The sequence below is a fragment of the Platalea leucorodia genome (genome assembly GCF_965183815.1).
Source record: "Platalea leucorodia genome assembly, chromosome: 5".
Classification (NCBI taxonomy): Eukaryota; Metazoa; Chordata; class Aves; order Pelecaniformes; family Threskiornithidae; genus Platalea; species Platalea leucorodia.
In genome coordinates, this window is record NC_138827.1 from 83662220 (window position 1) to 83685335 (window position 23116).

At 41.6% G+C, this 23116-nt stretch overlaps 1 protein-coding gene across 8 annotated transcripts in view; it reads left to right on the forward strand.

Annotated features, from left to right (window-relative positions):
* Positions 1–1505: 1505 nt before the first annotated feature.
* Positions 1506–23116, forward strand: part of RBMS1 (RNA binding motif single stranded interacting protein 1) — a 96981-nt gene continuing 75370 nt past the window's right edge. For 6 of the 8 annotated variants that reach the window (XM_082313322.1, XM_082313321.1, XM_082313323.1 and 3 more), the window contains exon 1: positions 1522–1693. In XM_082313322.1, coding sequence (XP_082169448.1) covers positions 1631–1693 — 63 coding nt within the window. In that variant the 5' untranslated portion in view covers positions 1522–1630. Of the gene's footprint in view, positions 1694–1994; positions 2301–23116 lie in introns of those variants that run through there. The other 2 variants (XM_082313325.1, XM_082313324.1) reach the window with 2 other exon arrangements.

Sequence of the window (23116 nt, forward strand, 5' to 3'; positions counted from 1 at the left end):
TTTTTCAGCAGTGATGCCAACTGATGGTGTCGTAAAGTGGGCACGAGGCTACGGCCTTAACCAGACCAGGAAACATGAATTTATCCTAGCTTTAAGCCTCTGTGCTAACTTTATGTCAGCAGTGAGAATACAAATGATCTGTGATCCAGCATGAAGGTAGGGTAGTACAGACAGATGGTACCTGATCTGGCATAAAGTCTGCCAGTACAAACTTCTTCCATCAAACATTTTTCAATGGCAGTAATCACCATGTGGCTGCAGTGCTTTTCATCCAGTACCAGCAGCCCTTAAACTTGTGTTATCAAATCCAGGCCAAACTGAATGAGATCCGTTTTAGGAGTTTAAAGAGGAAAAAAAAAGGAAAGTTATGCAGAATGTAGTTCTGCCAAGTGATGGTGCTTTCTTACCGTTGGCTGTACTCAGATGGGCTCTGATCTGTGGTGGCAGTGTATTCGGATACCAAAATACTCAGTGGTTATTTCTAGAGAACTGAGTAACTGAAGATTATGGCTTTTGTAGATACTAGCCTTGTCAGATGGCACTATGGTACTCGGCCTTTCAGTCATGAACTACCTGGCAATTTTTTGTTTCTTCCCAGCTGTTTCCCATCGTCATGTTTGCGTGTGCGAGATCAGGGCCATGGTATTACCAGAAAGAGGAAGAGAAACCAAAAGGTGCCTGATGATGCATGTCTGTACCAGAAGGTCTTCTGCAGTGTTGCCAGTCAGAAACTCAGTGGCTTGACAGAGCTGTAACTCTGGACTTCTTAAAAAAAAACTAGATTACCAGCATCACTGGGTAATGTAATAATGTAAACAATGCAGAGTAATAACGAGTGAAGTGGGAAACTCCCTTTTCTCCATGTGTCCCAGTCTTGTTGCCTGAGAACTGTAATGTTTCCTAAGGCCGAATTTTGTGAAAATCAGAATTTCCCCTGCTTCCCAAATGCTGCCTTAAGGCATTAATGAGGGCTTCGGCCGGATGTTCCCCCCCCTCTCAAACATCTCTAATCAAGAAAAACTTGAGAGTTAAGACCTGCAGTATTTAATGCAGTCACAGCACCCAGCCCTGCAGTTGGGGGGGGGGGGTATTACACAAAAATCAGCTCTCCCTGCATAAGCCGGGAGCTGGCGGCGGGCCCGCGGCGGAATGCGCGGCACGCGGGGCCAGGCGCAACTTGCGCCTGGCCCCGCGTGCCGCGCATTCCGCCGCGGGCCCGCCGTCCGCTTAGGCGCAACCATTGCGCACGGCGGGGGCGCCTGCCGCCCCGCTCCGCGCCTCCCCTGGCGCCGCGCCCCGCTCCGCGCCGCCCCGCTGCGGCTGGGCGTTCGCTCCCTCCCTCTTTCTGGGCGGTGGTTGAGGCCGGCGGGAGGTGGGGATCGGCGGGGCTGGGCTGGGGAAGCCGGCGGCGGTCAATGAGAGCCCGTTGATGGCAGGCTGGGCGGCCGCGGAGGGGTAGGGTCGGCGCGGAGCGGGGCGGAGCGGGGGGTCGGGGGGGGGGGAACGAAGAGCCGCAGCCGGCGGGGAAGGCACGGAGGCGGGGAGCGCCCTGCAGCCCCGCCGCGCCGCAGCCCGGCGGCCGCCAAAGTTGCTCCCCATCCCGAGGGGGAGCCGGGGATCAGGCGGGGCGATGATCTTCCCCAGCAGCAACAGCAGCGCGGCGGGCAGCAGCCGGACCCCGTATCGGAAGCAGGTAAGAGCGGGGGGGGTGTTTGTGGCTCCCCCACCCCCGCTTTCCCCCCACACTTCCCCGAGGTGCGGGGGGAGGAGTGGGGAGAGGGGTGGCGACTTGGCGTGAGTTGCAACTTGCAGCCTGTTCGCTTCTCGAGGGCCGGGATTTACAAAAAGAAACTCTTTTTTTCTTTTTTTTTTTTTTGCCCTTTTTCCCCCCCGTTCTTAAAAGCTGCACCGTGACCTTGCCGAGTGCCCGGGCGGCCTCCGCCGGGTGACCTTAGCGGCCGGGCCGGGCGGTGCGGGGCGGTGCGGGGCGTGCGGCGGCCGAGGGCCGGGCGGCTGCCGGCCCTGCTGAGCTCGCCAACAAGTTAAAAAGGACCCGGCGTTGCAACACGGGCCGCAAAGCGAAACTTGGGGCTGGATGTTTTTCGCTCGGCGTGAAATGAGCGAAAGGACCGCGGCGCGTTCTTTCTTTCAAACAAGCCTCCAGAAGTCCGCTGCCGCGCTTCAGCCTTGTCCCTTCTCCCCCCTTGAAGCGCACAAGGGAAATCCTGTGACATTTTATGGCAGACAAATCGCTCTGATAAGCTCGGAGCACTCGCATCCATGGAGCTGTACTGAAAGAGGTATTTCTTTGTTTGTTTGTTTAGTCGTTGGAAATAAAATAGTTGAAATAGTTGGGTTACAGCCTTGCTGGGCCGTTGTTTCTTTGGCCGCGCTTTTGATTTTTTTCTCCCCAAAAAACGTTGGCGTTAATTTTACACTCTTTACTGCGAAGTGTGTTATTTTTCATTGACTCTTTGATTTAAAGAAAAAAAAAAAAAGCTTACTTTTTAAGTTCATCGGAAAGTGTGTTGTGTGTTTGTGTGCCAGAGGGTAAATGGAGTAGAGGTCGCTGACAAGCTCCCGGCTTGACAAAGCATGCCAAAAATACTATGGCAGGCTTCTTTCCAGGTGAGGAAAAATCCCTCTGTGTCTGCTGCTCTTAGCAGCTGAAACAAGGAATTTGATGGGTTCAGTTAGCAGTACTGGGGGAGTTGTCCTATTTTGCTCGGGGTCAGAATTCATTAAGGGCAGAAATAGCAGAGTGGATCTCGCTGCTGCACACGGTGGGGGGGTTTCATAGAAATCATGGGGAAATGGGCTTCGAAATTTTGAGCTCTCAGTACGTCATTGGGACGGCGTGTGATCTGCGTGGCTAACCTGTGCGACAGTGAAAGTTAGACCCTCATATTTTCTTGACGCTTAAACAAAAATGTCTGTTTCCTTTCTCCTCCTCCCTTATTTTATAGAAATATCTTTTCGATAAGAATCGCTGGTGTTATCTCAGCAGCGCTCTGCAGATGCTGCCTAACAGCGTGTGGAGTTATCTCAGTATCTTACACTCGAAGTGTTCAAGTCCATACATAATAAAACATGCTTATTGTGTGTGCTGGTTTTGGTTTGGTTTTAATAAATGCCCTGGCTACGCCCACGCTGGTGATCTTGTCTGCTGCTCCTGCATACTTTGTAAATGAAGCCAATTTATGAGATACTATTTTCTTACTCCAGCAGAAAGGACCATGAATTAGGGCAGCCCCCGGCCTGCTGCGTGTGCGGGGCGCTGGGCAGGGCGCTGGCAGGAGCGGAGGGAGGGCAGCCCCGGCCAGGCCCGTTGCTGGCAGCGCTGTGTTTTGCGTGCGGATGTGAGTTCGCCTGCTGGTCTGGAGCAGGCTGATAAGATGCTCTTCTTTTCACAGTGCACTCCTTAGATTCAAAGAGCTAAAAGGGCCGACTGAATCAGAAAAACAAACAGACCCTTTTTTTCCCAATAGGCAGAGAAAGAAATGAATGCGGGGGTATTATGTGGGCTTAAGACCCTGGGTACCAAAGGTTTCTTTTGTTAGTGTGTAGCCATTCTCTGCTCAAACACTTCCTACATAAGGAGCCAGGGCCTGAGCCTTTCTCCATTTAAGTCCATGGAAAACTCCTATTAACTTCATTCACGTAGACTAAGGTCGTTTAAAGCTTGACTTTCTGATCTCCCTTTCACTCAGGCTTCACCTGCAGGGGTGAGCTGATGTCAAACAGTGCTGAAGTGTGTTATGAGCCTAATTTTTCAACTCTTGATAACTAAGAATAATCCAGATTAAGTCTCTGCATGCTCTGTGGAACCCATATTCAGACAATTGAATTATAATTGTGCTTTAGTCTGAGGCACTAGGTACTGTTAGTCTAGGAAAAGTAGTATACCATCATCTCTAAAAGGAGAAACTTGATTTCCTATGCTAACAGCATGTAGCATATGAAGCTGAAAAAAATTTAAGTAACTTAAAAAATGAAACTAAAATCTTCTGAGTAGCTGGTATGTCTCTCTTAGTATTGTGACATATGTGATATCAGAATAGTATAAGAGCACTTCAGTTTTAGTGTTTTCCTGTTTCATTTTTAAGAGTCTAGAACAGGTTCAGGTGAAAAGATGAGTGATTTATTGGTAAAAGGCAAGGCGATACTCTCTTGATTTATTTTTCAGGCACTGTAATGTAATGTGAAATTCTGCCTTCATTTAAAACTGACAAAACACCAGTTAGCTGCAGTAGGTCCAGAGCTTTATCCCTACTCTCTTTTTGTTTTCCCAAAGAACTATGTTTTGTTTTATAAACGAATCTGTGCTTATAGTATTATGCTTGTTATCTGCTGTATCTATTTCAGTGTGTAACTCAGGCATGTAGGAGCCAGTCGACATCCTTGGTTTCAGGTCAAATTCGATTGGGTGGTGCCTAATCTTTTTCTCTCTTTTAGAGTACTTGTAAGAATACTAAAATATGGTCTCTGAAGTGGTATTTTCAAAAGGATTTCCTGGGTTATCGGCAGACAGGCATATTAAAAATACTCCTACCAGGCTTAAAAGTTAGACGTTGCTTAAATGAGTGGCAACTCATCTGAGAATTGGCTTGAAATGCAAGTTCAGGTCTAGTTAAAAAATGAAAGCCATACAGTATCTGCAGTAATAACCTATAACAATGCTCATGGCCATGCATCCTATCTGAAAAAGGTAGGCGTAAGCTAATATTTTTACTAACAAGGTTACTTGAGCTATGCAAAGAATGCACATGTGTGCATCTGTAATGCGAAGGAAACAAAATGACCTACAATATCCTGTTTAATACAGGCTTTCTTAGCTCTCAGTTTGTGTGTGCTGAGAACGGGATGATTCGGTGTCCCTCCTCCCACTTTTGTTATTCTCATGTAAATCGGGAGGCGCTCCTCCAAAGTAAATATTTCTACACTCTGTAAAATTATCGTAAATGGAAAATTAGGCTTTCTCCTGCCATCTGCTCCTTGAATCTACAGAGCTAGTGCAGCTATTTGATTAGGGATTTTAAATCGCTTTGTGCAGGGAGGTTCCTCTGCTCTCAGGTTTCTCGAAGAGGAAGCCGGCAGCAGCTCTGGAGGCCTGGGATGGAGGCGAGCGCAGGGTCCCACCTACCACGGCCTGGGTGCTCAGGAGGCCCGCTGTGTCTGTGCCTTTTAACAGCTTTGCCCAGTAACAGTGGTTCTTGTTACGTTTTGATGAGTGTAATGTTTATCTCGCCAGCGTAAGGAGATTTACATAGTTTGCTGCTTTCGAGCAGATTAACTGGGCGTAGTTGCACGTGAGGAATTTAACACTGATTTGGTGTTTGGCCTGTGTAAGGAGAGACATACAAAGCTTTTGATTAATCTTTTCATGCAGCTCTGTTAACATCAAGTGCTGTGTCGCAGGTTGGGTTTTGTTAAAAGTTGAAGATTAAGGTGGATTTAAATGATGGTTAAGTGAAGAAAGCTTTTGCCAATCTTAGGCTAAAAATGTAGATTAGCTTTTCACTCTGTCTATGGGTTTAACATATCAAGAAGCTACACCTGTAATCCTACTTTATTATTTCCCAGTTGGCACTGTGTGTGGTGTCTGTATGTGTGAGAAGGAACCTCATTAAACTTGCAAGACCTGGGCATGGTCATAACTCAAAACACGCAGCTCCACAGAGCAGTCTGCGACCAGACCAATTTGACATTACACCTCTTGTGCGTATACACCGTGCTGTGGAGGGAGGCTGAGGAGCTTAAGAATGAGCAGATATCTTTGGTTACCTCAATAAATGGGATTAGTTTATTTTTGTTTCTTTCTTTCAGAACTATAAGAATTATGTCATTTTGTATCATAGGCTTGTGCTGACAAGAGTCTATTTCCCTTTACATTGCATGCTATGTTAAAGCGTCTACCTGGGTTTAACAAGACTCAGCTCTATATTAAGTACCAGCTATTTTAAATTTTTAAGTGCATCTATAAGATTGTTTGTGAAGTTCTGCTTTATTCTCAAGGGAGCAAAATTGCGCAGTCAGTGGGTTTCTATACTTGTAACACAAACGTGAATGAAAGAAATAAAAGGAAGCATCTTATCTTGTCAGGCATGATATTATAGATTATGAAATGTGATATGATTGTCTTATCTGTATTTAGCAATTTGAAGTTTTTGTTTAGTATTTCTAACAGGATGAACAATATATTTTTATCTCTTTGGAAGTGTTATTGTTTGAAGTATGTATCTTTGCCATTAAGCTTCACATGGAAGGGAAAATAGAAGTCTGTGTCTTGAACATCTGCTGTTTTGTTTGTTTTGTTTTGTTTTGTTTTTTTTTTTTCCTGAAACTTCCAACTGTTAAAAAAAAATTTGCTTGAGTTAACACATTTCAGAAGGGTTAGATCCTTTAAACTAGGATTACTGGCAGGGAGGAGAGGGGAAGGAAGGAAGGGAGGGGAAAATCCTTTCCTGAGAGCTTGAGATGGCTCCTAAATGTCAGCAGAGTGCTGCAACCAAGTAAATAAAAATAATGGTCGTTAGACATGATAGCTGTTTCGTCTGCATTTTTTTTTTTCCATCTCTAAAGTCTTCATTAAAATTGATCTTTGCTTGTTGCATGAGATGGTGTATAACAAAAGAAGTCAGTGGAGAAAAGGAACTTTTTTTACTGGCTTTCCCTCACTGCTCTGTTTCCAGCATCTTATGAATGTTTTTCTCCGTTTCTACATCAGATTATTTTTAAAACAGCTTACTTAGGGGACTCTGTGAAGGCTTATAAAGCTGTAGTCCTAATAAAGAGGTGCATGGAGGTATTTTGATCTTGGATGGAGCGTGTTGGTCAGAAGTTTTCTAGAAAGCCAAGAGAACCACATTTAAATGCTCTCAGAAACCTTGTTGAAGTAATTGGTAGTTATTTTGCATACGTTTCAGAATTGCAGTGTACTGTGGTAATTATAACAGCCCTGCAGAAGCCACTGTATTTGCAGCTTCCTGATGCAACAGGAAAGGGAAGGGATGAGTTACAAGTAGAGGAGAAACGTCGGGGGGGGAACCATGGGTTAGATAAGCACAAGCCTCCTAACCCAGCAACTTAGGAAAACATGCACACAACAAAAAAATCATGTGCTGTAGGGGCTGGTTACTGTGATTAGCACAGGTTTAGCTCCATTTTCCTCAAGAGACTGCAGTTAAAGCAGCATAGCTGCAGCTGTGTATTGACACACAAAGTACTTTTAAACTGCAGTTGAAGTAATTGAATGCTGGTAAGGGATCGCTTTAAAAAGATTAAAGATGAACTAGGTTCATGTTAGTTTATTTATGGCAGTTTACATTTAGTAACATTTATTACAGTTCATGTAAATTGATTTTTAACAGTAAAACTTTATACCAATTTTAAGGCCTGACCTGTGCACTAAGATGCACTGGCTTAAAAATATCTAGCAAATGTTTTGAAGTGTTATAAGCTCTTCGAAACAGAAATATAGTTACAACAGTTCAGAAGTGTCTTTTTCTGAATTTATGATGTAGTTTGAGGATATATCAGCTCTATGGTCTGTTGCAAAATAGAAGCTGATAATTACAGATATCTACAAATATAGAATAGTATAATACAAAATAATAGCTTTTTGTTCATGTGTCCTCATAAAAGCAGTGTTGTTCGCTTAACCATAATAGTTTAGGAAATCACTGACGTGTGTCTTATTTGTTTAAAGTATTCTGCTTTAGAAAAATGATGTGTCAAATAGAGTGGGTGTTTTCATTTTACTTACTCGGTTGGTAGAACTGTAGAACTTTGTGAGGTTGCAGTGGAAACAAATAACGCATTGTTCTGGGGAGCCTCGTTTGGGCTTCATTTTCCTTGGTTCCTTGGTTGAAGAACGGCAGAGACAGCAGGGCACGGTGAGCATCAAACTTAGTCTAGCCTGACATATACCTGTTGTGAAATGAAATGCTTCTTTACAGCATCTAAATATACGTAGCTTTTTATTTCATCATTGATTCTGTTTCTTGGCAGTGTCTCTTATTGGCAATGGCACTTTCACACCTTATTCTAAGCATTTTTTCTGTTTCTCCACTTAGACGAGAAGGGGATTTCTTTCCTTACCTTCTATTGTTTTCTGTTCTTTTATACCTGAATCTCCTCTACCATATGGTGCTTTGCTTCAAGAAACTGGAAACATGACTCCGTAGGTTAACTACAGCTCATATATTCTGTCATCTGGGTACTAAAGCATAACAATGTTAGAATTCAGTCCTTTAGGATATCCGAGGTATGTGTGTGGCACTTCCATTTTTCATGTGCTTGGGGAGTGAAATCCAGGATTCAGGTGTGAGTTTGGGCGAGTGTTACAAGGGAGCTTTTCTCAGGATTGTTAATCACCGCAGGGCACTTCTTTCATGCCTGAGGTGTTACCAGTTCCCAGGATGGCTGCTGCAGCTTAGTGGAGGAGAATCCAGTTATCTTTGACAATCCGAAGCAATGTTCGGAGATGCTTAACTCCTCCAAGGTGATTCAGAATCCTGTTTTAGGGTTTGTCTGACCCACAGGAAAAGTATCAGGTTGTGCTTGTGCTGCTGAAACAATCCAAAACCACTCAAAGCACCAGGCAGGTGAGGGTAAGATCAAATGCAGATCCTTGTTTACAAATCCACAAACAAAAATATGAAATTCTTAAAGCTGAGGAATGGGAAAAAAACAGAGTAGTGGTACAGGACCTGAAAGTTTCCTTTACCTTGTATGCAGCCCTGTGGCAGACGACCTTCAGTCTTCCCAGGGAGACTCTGAATATTGTGCAACCCTGTTGCCTCAGGTTGTGTTCAGAGAAGAGACTCTGATTTAAGGCTCTGTATTTCCTTTTATACTTAACCCATTTGGAGGGTAAGGAGTAGAGGTTTCTTTTTATTTTTTAAGTCGGTCATGCCTCTTTCACTCAGCTGCCTTTCACCAGACAGTAGGTTGTTTTTTCCTGCTTTGGAAGTAATAATGTCTCTTGGGCATCACCAGGTGCAACGCTGCCCGCCCAGGCTTTGGAGGGCTCTTCAGCTAAGCACTGAAGAGATGGTTGGTGTGTTGCAAAGGAAATTTCGTGCTATGATGGATGAATTTCAAGTCTTGTGGTGTTTTTCTTTCTCTTCTACCTATATGTATAATTTGCTAATAATGTTTTAAACAGTTGTGTAACAGAGGCTTTTCTCCAGGCTGCTATTAGAGTGGGGGAGACCCTGTTATTCCAGCTGCTGCAGGTGACTGGCAGCTGTGTAGCCTTTGTGCCCATCTCTGAGGATGGCCATGGTGACCCATTTTGAACCATTTGTATTGCTGCACACATGTGTTTGTTGTTCTGGCTTAGCTATTCATTTAGCTAAGGTTTTAAATAACCTAGTACTGCATGAAACTCCTCATGTAGTGTACAAGTAACATACAGTACAAATTTCTGTTAACTTGGCCCACTGCAGCTGTGCTGTGGGAGAGGTGGAACAGAGTGGGTGTGCCATGCATCTGTGAATGCATTGTATGGCCAGGAACGTGCCTCCTGCGAGCCCGGGAAGGCAGCACCCGCACCAGATAAACCTGGGCTTCGGCAGAGCCGGGCACGCAGTTCCACAGATTTCTGTCCAGTATGAAAGCAACTGCCAGCAGGACGAGATCCTTTGAAGTGTTTAGTGGTCTGTCTTCCAGATGAGTTCAAGAAGAGTTCTAAAAATGTGGGTCTGAATTTTAAGACTCTTGCTTATGCCAGTGCATATTTACATACCCAGTGGTGCCACTGCCTGTGGTGAGACTACTGACGTGAATAAGTGCTTATTGAGACAGAGAACCAGAAGACTTTTGAATATCCCCAATGAGAAACCTGAGATGAATAATTGGTGTATCCTAGGGTTGGTATTAGACTGACATTCAGCAGAATCAAATGGTATTTAAATTGCTTTAATAATTCCATCCAGTCTACTTGGCTTACACGATTCTCATTACAGTAGTACTTGTGCTTATTTAAAAATACTTCTGCGTAATTTGGGAAAAACATTTGTGTTGGGTATTAAATACAACTGCTTAGCTACTAACCTTTGAAACAGGGACAGTTTTTGGCTTTTCTTCAGCATTCCAGGAGATGTAGCTCTGGATGCTACTTATAATAAGAAGCACTTACCAAAACTGGATTTTTAAAAAAGCGTTTCTGCAGTGTTTAGCTTAAACAAAAAGATAAATGATAACTGTTCCTTTATTGTCTTAGGGCAACAATGTTTCCAATATACATGTATACATGTAAATATTCCAGAATTAGGGACAATTTTTGAAAGGAGAAAAGGGGCAGTATCCTACAGTACTGGGGAGCTATAGAGCATGTTTGAAAGCTTGAGTAGTTTTTATGGTGAAGAATACCAAGATGTAATTCACTATGTAGAATTCCAGTTGGTTAAAGGTGCTAGTGAAATTTAGGGCACACCCTGGCACCAGGAGAAGAATGCAGTGGTTTTTTAGTTGTCTGAAGTGTCCTAGGAGCTGCCTCCATTCCCAGTTATGATAGTCCATGATCCTATGGAGGTTGATGCAAGATGGAAATGGTTAAGGAAATCATTCATTGTTTCAGCATGATGTTGATATTTTAATGTCTATAGTGACAAAATCAAGTTAACTTTTGAACCAGACTTTTTCAGATTGCCAACAAACATACTGTTCTTAGATCTGTCAGGTGCAGAGTGTCGTGGTCTCAGGCTGAAGATGGGCTTAGTCATTAGAAAAGGCACTTTGGCTTTTCATGTAACCGTTCTTTACATATTCTGATGAGTTGTTGGGAATACCCTGCTCTGAAGCTCTTGACCATTTTGTGGTTTCTGTTTTAATGTTTCACTTGCAAATTTATTGTTGTTTCAATATAGTTAATGCATGGTTTTGTATTCCAATATGTAAGATGATGGAATGAAAGATCTAGCCTATCTGCGTCTTTTATCCTTCTATCAAAAGACCTTTTTTTGGTGTGACACTTCTCCCGTGACCCTCTTTCAAAATTACTGACTCCTCAGAGCTGGTTTCCATCTCTGCCTTCTTCCTCCTCTGAAATAAGTTCTGTGTTGAGTCATTGTCTTGGGTGATAATGGAAGTCCCAGGTCAGCCACACCTATAAAGTTTATTTAAGGACAGTACAGGGATTAAGATGGTGACATGAAGTTCAAATGGTCCTGTCAACAATATTTTGGATAATCTTAGGTTTGGCTCTTTGAAAGGTATATGTTAATAGTAGTTTCCTACCTCCCATAGGTTTTGTACAGAAATGTACTAACGTCTGGAAGTGGGTCAGATATTATAGCAATTAGGACTAAATATCTTAAATGCGCGCACACACACATGCGCGCAACACGTATACATTTAAGTCTGTTCTCTAAAGCTCAGGATAGAGCAGATTATTCAGAATAATAAAACTTCGTGTTCATGTTCTGCCTGTCATTTACTGTGTGAGTAGTTTCTTTACAGTCTATGGGAATGTTCACGTGAATACTATCATTGGTATTTCCAGATTAATAACAATGGCAGAGTTCATTTTGGCAAGAAACTGGTCTGGTAAAACTATCTAGAACTCTAGTTTTAGAAAGGAGTAGATGTTGTTTTTCTGTTAGCAACAGTTGTCTTTATTTCTAAGCAGAAATTTAGTATGCAGAAAGGCAGAGTTCAACCATTAAAATATTACTGAGACCAGGAATAATTCCATGAAGTTCCATGGCCTAGATCTTGCAGAATTTTTATCTAGATAGCTTTAGTGGTTTTGTGGCCTTTTCTTTCCTACTAAATTAACTTCTTGTTTGTTTTGTTTTGTTTTTTCCCCCTCCCCTCCTCCTCTGGGAAGTCCTTACTCCAATATTCTGTTGTCCTATTTTAATTTTGAAATCCAATGAGATTTGCATAAATTCAAATATTTGGTTTGTTCTTTTAGGAAATGCAATGCATGGTCTTTCAACTTCCATTTACCATGACTTTTGTAGCAAACTAATGATGACTTACAAGATCATTAGTGTTAAACATCCAATGGTTGCACAGATTGATAAGCTGCAAAGGCAGGATTGCTGCTAAGAGAAGTGGAGCTGAATGTTCTTATTAAAAATACAATTCCTTGAAATTGCCTGCAATGTAGGACAAACCTGAAAGCAGTTGCTCAGGACTGTAGCTGTGCAGTAAGTAGAGGGAAGTGATTAATTTGTCTTAAAATGTTAGCCATTAGCTGATTCCCTTTCACTGCAGTGTTTTCAAGTTAATAATAAATTCCAAGTGTACTTATCAAAAGTATTTTCCTTTATCTATAACTTTCTGATGTGTTCAGGGGCATGATTCCTCAGCTGAATTCTTGTACCAAGGACAAGAATGTGACTAATAAAGCTGTGGATGAGTTGGGCTCTGTGCCCAAATGAACTGGTTTATTCCTGACTAGCGTTTGACATGGTGTTCATCTCTAGCCATACATAGCACCAGCCATGGTTCAAGTGAAATGTCCCTTCCCCTCCAGAGCGGAGGCTCTCTCACACAGGTGCTGCGCTCAGGCGTGGCCTGCTGACTGCATGCGTTTCTAAATACATTGGTGACTGCTCTAAGCACTACTTGTATCACTTCTGCGATTTTGGCTATAACTGTTTATATGTCTGAGTGAGACTGTTATCTATCCTGCCAGGACCACTTTATCTTGGCAGTCAAATTCCTCATATATTTAAAGTGTTGTATTAGCAGTACATCTGGAAGCTTTCCTAGGTGTTATCTAATTCTTGTATTTTTTCATTTCAGAATTAACAATGATCTGTAGTGTCTTTGAAAATGATTCATTGTGCAGTCAGACATTCACCCCAGCAGCTATTTGGAGTGTTGCTTCCTTTAATTTTTAAGATGCACCAAGGAATGGCATCCTGCATTTGCTCAGCATACTGCTGATAAATATTTGTAACTTAACTTCAGAACTAAGTTTCTGGATGTAAAAGGAATCATTAATCATGCACTGTGAAGTCACCAACATTTTAATTTTAGAATAAGTCATATCGTGTTGCTTGAGTTTCAGATATCTGAATGACATTCTTAACCCCTTAAAACCACTTTTCTCTCAGAATTAAAAATCTTAGACTTAAAAACTAGCTGTATGAGTTAAAACTGTAGTTTACCAAAAAATAGTTTATCTCCTGGTTCAAACCAAGAGTGAAGTTTCAAATTAGAAGGCAAAATGCGAGGGAAATTAATGAGTACTGTGGAAGTGAGTTAGAATCTCTCTTCTGTTTGCATTATTCAAACACAAATTCCAGATTTCAAGAAGAACAGGAAATGATAAATAAAACAGACATAAATACACACCTTTTTTTTTTGGAAGTGCATGCACAAAGATTTTGGAAAAGATTGTAATTTGTAAAGAGAAAATAGAATGTTTTCAACAGTCGGAAAGTATTGGATCTAGTAAGTGATAAGCATCTACCAAAACATCATCCTTTAAAGAATGAGAAAAGACTGACTTGGGTTTGTTTCAGATAAGGTTATAAGGAAAATCTGACCCTAAGGCCAGAGCAGCATTGCTGCATGTGGTAGGTACACAGGATTTCACTAAAGTTTTAGCAGACAGGTTTGTGCATGCTGCTTGTTGCCTTTTAAGGCTTCGTTACAGACATAGGTATCACATGTATTAGCTGCAGTTGTCTCAGTTTGTGTATGTAAAACCAAAGTTGGTTTAATTCCTGATTGTTTGACAGCCGAATGCTGTTTTGTTACCACTTTCATGAGTCAGCAGGGATGGTAAAAGCAGCAGTCTGAACTTCCTATTTCTTTCTTTTTTTTTTTTCTCTCCTTGTTCTTTTTCAGCAAGGGGGAGACACTGGGAGGGGGAAGGAACAGCCGTGGGGGCAAGGACTACTGCTTTTAGCAGTAGTGCCAGCTCAAGTTACTCCTTGAACTGCCATCTCAGTTTGTGGGTCTGTGGTCATCCTTAGCTTGCCATCAGTCACATCTCTCCCTTGTTCCTGTCCCTGTAACTTCTGCCTTCTCTCACACTTGTGGCTCTGGGGCAATCCAGATCGCAGAGCTGATCCAACTGAGACGCACAGGGCCATCAATTGCCTCCATTGCGCTTTGGTCTTCTCGGCCAAACCGAGGGAAAGGGTGGCTCGAAAGCTGAGCTGCTAACAGGGCTGGCAAAGTCATCTTTGTTCTTTATTTGGTTCTGCACCAAAGCCAGCTTATCAGACCAGCAGATCTAACCACCAGTGTTAAAGCTTTTTGACTTTCTTATACCGCCCTTTTCCTTTTCCCTATCTGCACATCCTAGATCTTTCAGAAAGTGCAGTTGCTACTTCACAGCTTTATCAGGAGTTGACTTTCTGTGTTAAAACACCCCATCAATAACATTTGAAAGATTTCAGCTTTCTGTGCTGTTCTTAGTTGACCTGATGCCATGCTCAGACCATCGAAGGTCAGTATAGACAAATCATCCCTAACATGCAACTAGACATCTACTGGGGAGCTCCCTTGGAAATCTTGCCCTAGTTTTTATGGATGAATCTTCAGTTTTAATCTTGCCTACCTTTACAACTTTGAGAATTTCATCCTTGTGAAGGAATACTGATTTCCTTATTTATAAAGAGAAGCAAGCTACTATTTATAAAAGCAGGCTCATGTGCTGAATTTTGCTATGCTGATTTTAGCAAGCTCCTTGCCGTGTTTCATCAAGTCCCCAGATTTGTTGTCTTCACAGTATTGTGGTGAATTGCCTTAATGTATGAAAGGACTCCCATCTCATCTGTGCATGCTTGATCACTTGCATTTAGGAAAATATTTACATTTTTTAATAACTTTGCATAAAGAAGATTAGATTTACTAGTTGGTTAGATTCCCTAACTGCTACTTTTAAATTAAATGTGTCATGCTCCTATTTGTTATGGCTTAAAATTCAAAAGAGTTCACCCACAGATCGTCTTAAATCGGTGCTCAGCAGCTTTGTGCTTTAGACAGACGTCTAAAGTCAACCTCTCTGGGCCATGGAGGTAGATGTGCTGCCTGAACTGGCTTTCATCAAACAATAACAGAATGGTTTTGCTAGAAACAGCCTGAATCTGTTGAGACTGATGCCGAGCAAATGCTAACAAGCCCTGCTTGATCCAAGTTGAATAGGAATAAATAGTATTTGTACTATACTAAGCATTGTATTCTGGAGTATCCTAGTCCCTATGTCTTCAAATGGTCCTGGGAAAGTGATCTCTCTATTAAGTATGCTGGTAATGAAACAAGTGATATGTATGTTACTGTAACATCTGAAACTACCTTTAAAGAAACAAAGTAAATGCTCTTTTTCTACTCTGGTGCATGAAGATTGTCTAGCTGGAGAGAGAAAAAGTTGTCGGAGGGCATAATCACTGACTGCTGAGATGCAAAAGACGTACTGACTGGAAACGTGTGAAGAGCATGCTTCCCTCTACTAGGAAGCTAAACCAAGCTACGGTTGCAGGTTAGGAATTTGAAAATGTCTAGAGACAGAAAATATGACTTCCTTGTCTTTTCCAGGAGAAAATTGTCCAAATGTCAACGTTTTCCTTGTACTCTTCATAGCATGTGGTTTCAAGAAAGCAGGTTATAAAAGCTTGTGGCAAGAAAAAGTAGAAAGTGCATGATACTGTCTTAGTCCTCAGTGTTCAAACGACCTGTAGTTTAATTCAAGATTTGAGTAGATGGGATACACAAATCTAAAAGATATAACTGCTTTATGTGTGTATACTTACACACACATGCTTTTTGAGGGCAGAGGGGCAGGATGGTAATAACAAATCAGAAAAAACATAGTTCATAGTTTCTTGCTGCTCGTCAAGCTACATTTTCTGCTGCTAGTGTTTCCTGATCAGCTGGGGCCATCTTAAGTTGTCTGTACTGTCTTAGCAGCATTTTCTGTTGTGATAGCAGCTGCAGGGTAAGTGGTGTTTGCTATTTGTCTGAACTGTTCATTGGCCAGATGAGCTGTTCTTGTTTCTGTCAAACGTAGCTGCTTTCGTCATGCTAAACCGATTGTAACTTGTTCTGTGGTGCGTGTGCATGGGTAAATCTCCATGTGCTACATAGGGGAAAGTTGTACAAATCGTTCTGGGCAAGACAGACTGCTCCTCCTTTTTTCCAGAAGAGCAGAGGGTATCCTGTGTGTGGCTGCGTGTTATGTCATACATATGCAGAAAATGGACCTTTTATGCCACTTAGGCTGAGTATGCCGTAGTGAACATTTGGCCAAAAAGGCTGGATGAGGTGGGTTTAATATGGCTGTGTAACAGTGCAAGATCATCTCTGAGAAATGTTAAAAGTTGACTGGTATCCACTGGCCCCAGAAATTTAGACACAGTTGTCCTTGGCACTAACATCAGGTCTTCCTGCACACAGCTCTTTCTCAGCTCTTGCTTTAAATCACTTTTGCTGGGTATAAAGCATACTTAAAGCATTGTGGTATTCATCGCCTTTCATGCGAATACAACTAACAGCTTGTCCCTCCTGGAGTTCGTAGCATGCACGTAACTACACTGATATAGTTGCAGTAATGAAAATCTTTGGTAAGTACTACTGCCATGTCACACCCGTGCTGCGGGCAGTGCAGCCACGTGCCCACATCGAGGTTTGCATGGCGTTTGCAACACTCCTCTCCCAAATGGGAAACGATGCAAGAGGCAAATGTTTTAAAAGCAATGAAGTTCAACTCCAGTTCTTTTCTAATGAAATTCTATGTTTTATTTTAGGAAGCCATGTAGAGTCTCGAGAGTAATTTAGAAGACTTTGGGAATTTCATTTGCAGTCTCATGTGCTACACACGGTCTCGTTAAAATCCAAAGAAAACTGGTATACATATTGTAGCGTGCAAACGAAGCTGAGTTTGCTCCCTGATACTCTATAGAAAAGCTCTATGTTAAAAAGTTTTGCCAACATTATACACTTGTGTCTTCTGGTCTGTAAGTTTTATACAATGTTGAAATGTATAAAACTCTTGGACAGATTTTCAGCTTGTGTAAATGAATGTAGACCCACTGGGTGAGAGTGGAACTAGGCTGATGTGTGCAAGTGCAGAAAACTGACAACTCCTTACATAATGACTCTGATTTAAAAAGTTGCTACTGATTTCACTCATGTTCTAAAAATGGCTACATTGCTAATTTAATAATGCTTGGCTGCTTCTATTCAGTTTGGTGTTTTTGCCATGGGGGAGAATCACATTTATGGAGGTGTGGTCACCCTGCTATAAAGAATTGCAACTTCAGTGTCAGACACCCCCACACACATTCCCACCCCCCCCACCCCCCCCACCAAAATATGTGTGTGTGTATGTGTATATACATACGCCACTTGCAGCAACGTGGTCTCAACCATGGACTCCTTGAATGTCAAAATACCATGACAAACTTAGCACGAACTCATAGTTCCATTTCTGCTGAAATTTAGTTGATAGTCACTTCAACCTGTGCTGAAATAATTGTAAAAGTATCTTAAGTGTCCCTTTTACGTGACTGCAGAGTATAGAAGGCAGTGGGGTATGAAATCCTGAAGTGGTATTTAATCTGAACTATTAGTGTTTCTTGAATTAGGTATGTGCTCTCCTGGTTATACCTGAGAGTTGCTTTAATACTTTACCAGCAATGTTGTGTATGTTCTCTTCCAATGTGTTGATTATAATGAATTGTATCTGCTGCATTTTATCGTATTGCAGAATATAAGAACCACAAGGGCACTTTTTGAAATTTCGGAAGTGAGTAACAAAAAGATGAAAGGAACTTTCAGCCCAGCACAGATCATGCTGACCTCACTTCTATGGCAAATACTATAAAGGACTATGGAACTACTTGCAGTGGAGTAACTAGGAAGGGCAGTGATGCTCAGAGTATGTTTTCCTGTTGTCCAGCTTCTGGAGGAGTCATTCATTCCCATGGAAAGTGATGTAAGATGCTACCATTCTCACTGAAGTTGGTTTAACTGTAACTTGGCATAGGCACATAACAAGCTGCTGACCAACAGAATTGGACCTTCTTGGTATCAGTGTGACCGTACCCTTTGTGTGGTACTTGTGCAGTGTGTCTACACTGGCTTGCTCTTTGCTGATACCTCTGCAGTAGTTAGGCCTGGAGACATAGAAATGCATTAGACAATTAGAAGAGGAAAAACATTTGCAAACTGAGTAGGAAGGGTAAAATATCTAAACTGATCTCTACTTTAAAGCATAAATTGTGCAGCTCAAAAGAAGCCTGTTCATGGGGTCATCCGTACTCAGTCTCGATGATTAAGTCTTACAAAACTGGCTTCTTTTTCTACAAGGCTTTTTCTGACATGCCACCCTTCCTCCAGCTGGAGATGCTGGCTGCAGTGAAGTGGGTGTAGTCTGTCAGAGAAAGGTTAAGATTTTGGAATGTAGGAGAAAGGGCCAGAGCCAGCTGCCTGCACTGTCCCATCTACATTGTCAAAGAATGCAGCGGGAGAAGCAGGACTAGGCTGGCGTATACTGCACTGGGCTACCTATGAAATACTGGCATAACAGAAAGATGGCCTTGCCAAAAAGAACGTACATCCTCCTCTTTAAAATAGAAGAGAGGGATGCACAGTAACAATGCTGCTGCTGTGCTGGGTGTAGTATACAGCCCATAAGGAACCGGCAATTGTAGACAAAGGGATTTTGACAGGAATTGACTCCCTCATACATGGTTGGGCACAAGTTCTTCAATTTATTTTTTAACTTGAATAAACAGAAAATGACATAGCGGATCCCATGTCAGCCAAAAGAGCCATCTGTGGTCTAACCCTGTGACAAACAGTATAGCAATAATTCCAATGCCACCAACAGTGTGGAGTTTGCCAAAAAAGCAGATGCTTCTTTTGACATGCATCTTCAATGCTGTGCCGTTTCTATCCTATAATTGCTGTCTATGGAGAGAGGGTGCATAGGATAGCCAGATGAGCAGAATGATGAAATTGTAGTTTTGGGGGAAAAAGCAAGAGTTTGGAAAATAATAACAAAAAATAAAAAAGAAACACTATAAAAATAATTTTTAAAAAAGGCTGAAATTAAAAAAAATGCAGAATTCTCGTATGTGCTTCATGAAACCTGTGACACTTTTAAAGTAGGAGACAACACTTGCAAGAGCTTATCAGAAATCTTAAGTCTAATACAATATGGAAGAACAGTAAATAATACTTCAGAAACTTTTCTGCAGTTTTTAACTTTTCAGAAGAAAACATCTCTTTCTCTATTATTTTAAAGAAATAAAGATTGGCCAAACATACTTTTTTTTTTATTACTGTACTGCCAGTCTTTGTAATACAGATATTCAAGTGGTTCTCTGAATAAGCTACGGTGGGTATCTACATGTCTGTACTGTGCTATTTTTTAACATGGTACTTAGACTCATCAACAGCAGCTTTGTGAGATATATAGACTTAGCTGGACTAACCACCAAAATACAATGATGGATGTCATCCTCAATTGTTAAGAAAAGAGGATGACTTCATGAATGTTGCGTATTTACTACTTTATGAAATTAAAAACTTAATTACCTATGTCCACAAAAATATGCATTTTTATGTATCAAAAGTAGAAGTACTTGAAAACAGTAAGTTCTCAATCACGTTGAATGTTGTCTGTGGCCCCATTTGTTGGCACTGGAGGTAAAAGTTCACAACAGGTAATGACAAAAAAGGTGAACAAAATAGCAGTTGAGCTGGAGATCTGCAAGAGTCTGTCCTCTGAACAGAAGTAACTGCCTTGTGTGATGCAGGAAAGTCTCACTGCCAGAGCTTAGTTTTGCAGGATTCACTTAGAGAAATGGTTACCTGCTGCTTCTCTTATTTTCCTACAACGGAGCCAAAAACCAACCAGCATAAATCTAAGGCTCTCATTTTCCATATGTTAAGTCCCACCTGGTGGTGCTGCTTTTGGTATGTTACTTCTTCCCATTACACTATAAATGCAGTCAGAGGATAATACATATTATTTATTTTCAGATGTCAGTACGCTTGTTTCCAGATTCCATGAATAAGAAAAAACAATTGCCATTTTTCCTTTACATTTTTTATTATGGGAGATGTCTGATTGTTTTTAATTTTTCTTTCTAAAAAAAAAAAAAAAAAAATTGTGTTGTCCTAATCAGAGCAGTTATTTTCTACTTTGAGGTATTAGTGCACCTTCTGATCTTCAGTCTTGTTTAGGGTAACTTCACTTATTAAGCAGTGGTTAAAAACAAAAAGGCTCAAAGTACCATGAATTTGAGGACTGGGGAGGAGGAGGAAGCAATAGGATCGATGATGCCTTTCAGTGTGCCTCTTGCTCCCCTTCCTCCCCTCCCATGACAGTGCACGCTGAGAAGCTAATGAGTATATTAGCTTGTGCTCCCCTCCAGTCCACACCTCCCCTTCTGCTACAGAGTGCCTTAGAAAGGGAACTCCTGATCTAGGCAATATTTCCTTATTTTGCTGATGAAAATATCATGTGAGATGGTGTCAGAAGTCTCTGTCAAGATCTCTAGATACTTACTGCTTCTGCCTTATCCACTAAGCTGGTTGCACTGGCAGTGAAGAAAATTAGATTGTTTTGATGTGATCTGTTTTTGACAGATCTATTCTGTATGGGCTTCTTTGTCATTTTGTTATCTTCTAGTTTCTTGTAAGCTGATTATTCAAGAATTTGTTCCAGAATATTTCTGGGAATTGAAGTTGAGCTGACTGCTGTGAAATTCCCTGGGTCATCCTCTTCCACTTTAAAAAAAAAAAAATTGCGAGACATTTGATGGCTGACAGAGAAGTGAAACTGTTTATGGGAATTCTATATGTGCCAGCTGCAGTTTGGCTGGACGATTTTTTTCATGTCCTGGGAATTCGACAACTTTTGTGAAGTAGAATAATTGCCTGAATACTTGTTCTTTTCTTTGATTTTTCATCTGTTTTGGGCTGACACCTGAAGAGTTTTTAAATGGTGGCAGTGAGTAGGAGTTTCCTGTTTAATGAATGCTTAAGCAGAGTCCTATATACAGTGAGAAGGGACCACGATGACCTTTTAGTTTAGGGATCTCTGAACCTCTTAACGCTGTGAGCACCGAAATAGTCATCTGTCCGAGAGGCATATGCAAATACTACATTTCTGCACTTTTCCCCTTAAAGCTCGTAGCTGCTGCCTTCAATGCTCTAAGAAACCTTTCACGTGCTTATTGCTGGCATTTCATGGACTCCACTGGGAATATGGCCCATGCCACTATGTAGGACCTTCCTGCTAGCATATGACTCAGTGTGGCCCCTCTCCCATCACACAGCTTGAGACATAAAAAGCTTACTGAGTCATTTTTGACTTAGAGTCTGTAAGTACTGTCTTCTGAGCTGCCACTGAAGTGCTTGTGAGCTGTACGTGATTTGCCAGCTCTGATGTGACCATCCCTGGTCTAGTCTTATCTACTGCATGACACAGGAGTTTCTCAGTTAATTGCTGTTTCAGTTGAAGCATTTCTCTTACCAACAATATCTTGGATGTTTCATGTTATGGAGAACATTGTAAGATTTTATACCCTGCTATTAACATGTACCAACAGATGTGTAATGCAAGGGAGGAATTATTTTTATTATTTGTATTCAGTGTCATGTGCTGGACTTGCTACCTTTCAGAGGCTCGCATAAACCTATTAGTATGTGAGTTAAGCCTCTCTGAAAATAAATGTGTTTTCTTCTAATTGTAATTCAAATTCTCAGTCTGGAACAAAAACTTTAACATAATCTAGGGATTCAGTACCATTTTCTCTCTGGATCCTGAGCAAAAGCCTTGGCTGGTTTCACTGAAGGAAATAGGTCTGCGTATTTACTAGAGTCAAGAAGGAAGTTAGCAGTGAATTCTTTTGTGTCTGTTGCTCAATGAAGGGCTAACCACAAAAACACGTACATGCTTTTTTGTCCAGTAGATCTTAATACCAAGCTCTCTTTCTTCATGTGCTTCAGTGTCTTGACTTTCTTTTTATATTCTTTTAACGTAGACTAGCCGTTGGATTGCCGCAGCCTGTTCAAATTTCAGAAACTAAAACTCAAATATTTTGCTTTAGATGTGTCTGTAATTCTGTCATGGCTTGGGCATGGTACCAATGTATTGTTTCAGAGGATTGTCCAGGGAATCCAGGTATAAAACAGAGAAGGAAGACGATGGTGTGATTCATGATGAGCAAGTAGAAGGGAGAAGGGTTGACAGCATCGGCAGAGGAACAGGACATAGCCCAGCTCAGCACTCCCGTCTGTCTCCTTTGTGATAGATACCTTTTGTGCTGTGGTGCAGCTAGTTGCATGTATCCGGCACTTTCTATTTGTCTCTGGACTAGGGGAGTCAGTCAGTGGAGCACTTAAAAATCTCTGCCAGGGGATAAAGTCAATGGAGTAGGTGAGCTCCTGGGAACTTTGAAGCTTTTTCATTATCACTGTGACTTTAGAAGAGCTACCTGAACCAGGAGGAGCTTCCTGCATCCATTGCTTGCTCTGTTGTTGCAACCTCTCCTGCTGTCTCTAAGTTAGAGATTTTTTTTTTTTTTAGTAATAATAATAGTAATGAAAAAAAACTGTTCTTGGAGAAAAAACTGTTCAGTAGCATCAGCCTGGGTTTTGTCATATAATTCAATGTGGCCAGGATTACGCTCCCACTTTTTCAATTCTATTCATAAAAAGGAAATACACAGATTTGGAGCTTTGTCTCATTACTAGCAGAAGATTGCCGTTGCATTAAGCTTTGATATGTATCATTTAAATAATATTGGTTCCATCTCCTGTAAAAAAATATGGGAACGTGACATTTTGTAGCAAACTGGAATGGTTTGCTTCTGTACTTTCTGTTGTTAGTAATCGTTGCTTTCTGGTGAGAACAAGTTTAGCCCTTCTGTGTTACTGTGAAGGGTGGTTTGTCCTCTCACCATCCTGAGGAAAAGGAAGCAAAATAGCTGTCAGTGGGGAGAGAGCTTGGGTTATAATCAGAATAGTCTAGGGGTGAAATTGTTAGGAGCATCTGAGCTATGACTAAGGGTTTATGCTAGACTTTGTCTTGTTTCGTTGCTGATCAAACCACTCTCCATAAAGATCTTTTAAAAAGGAAGCTGAGAAAAGCACCTACTTACTCCTGCATTTCTGCATTTCAAGGAAG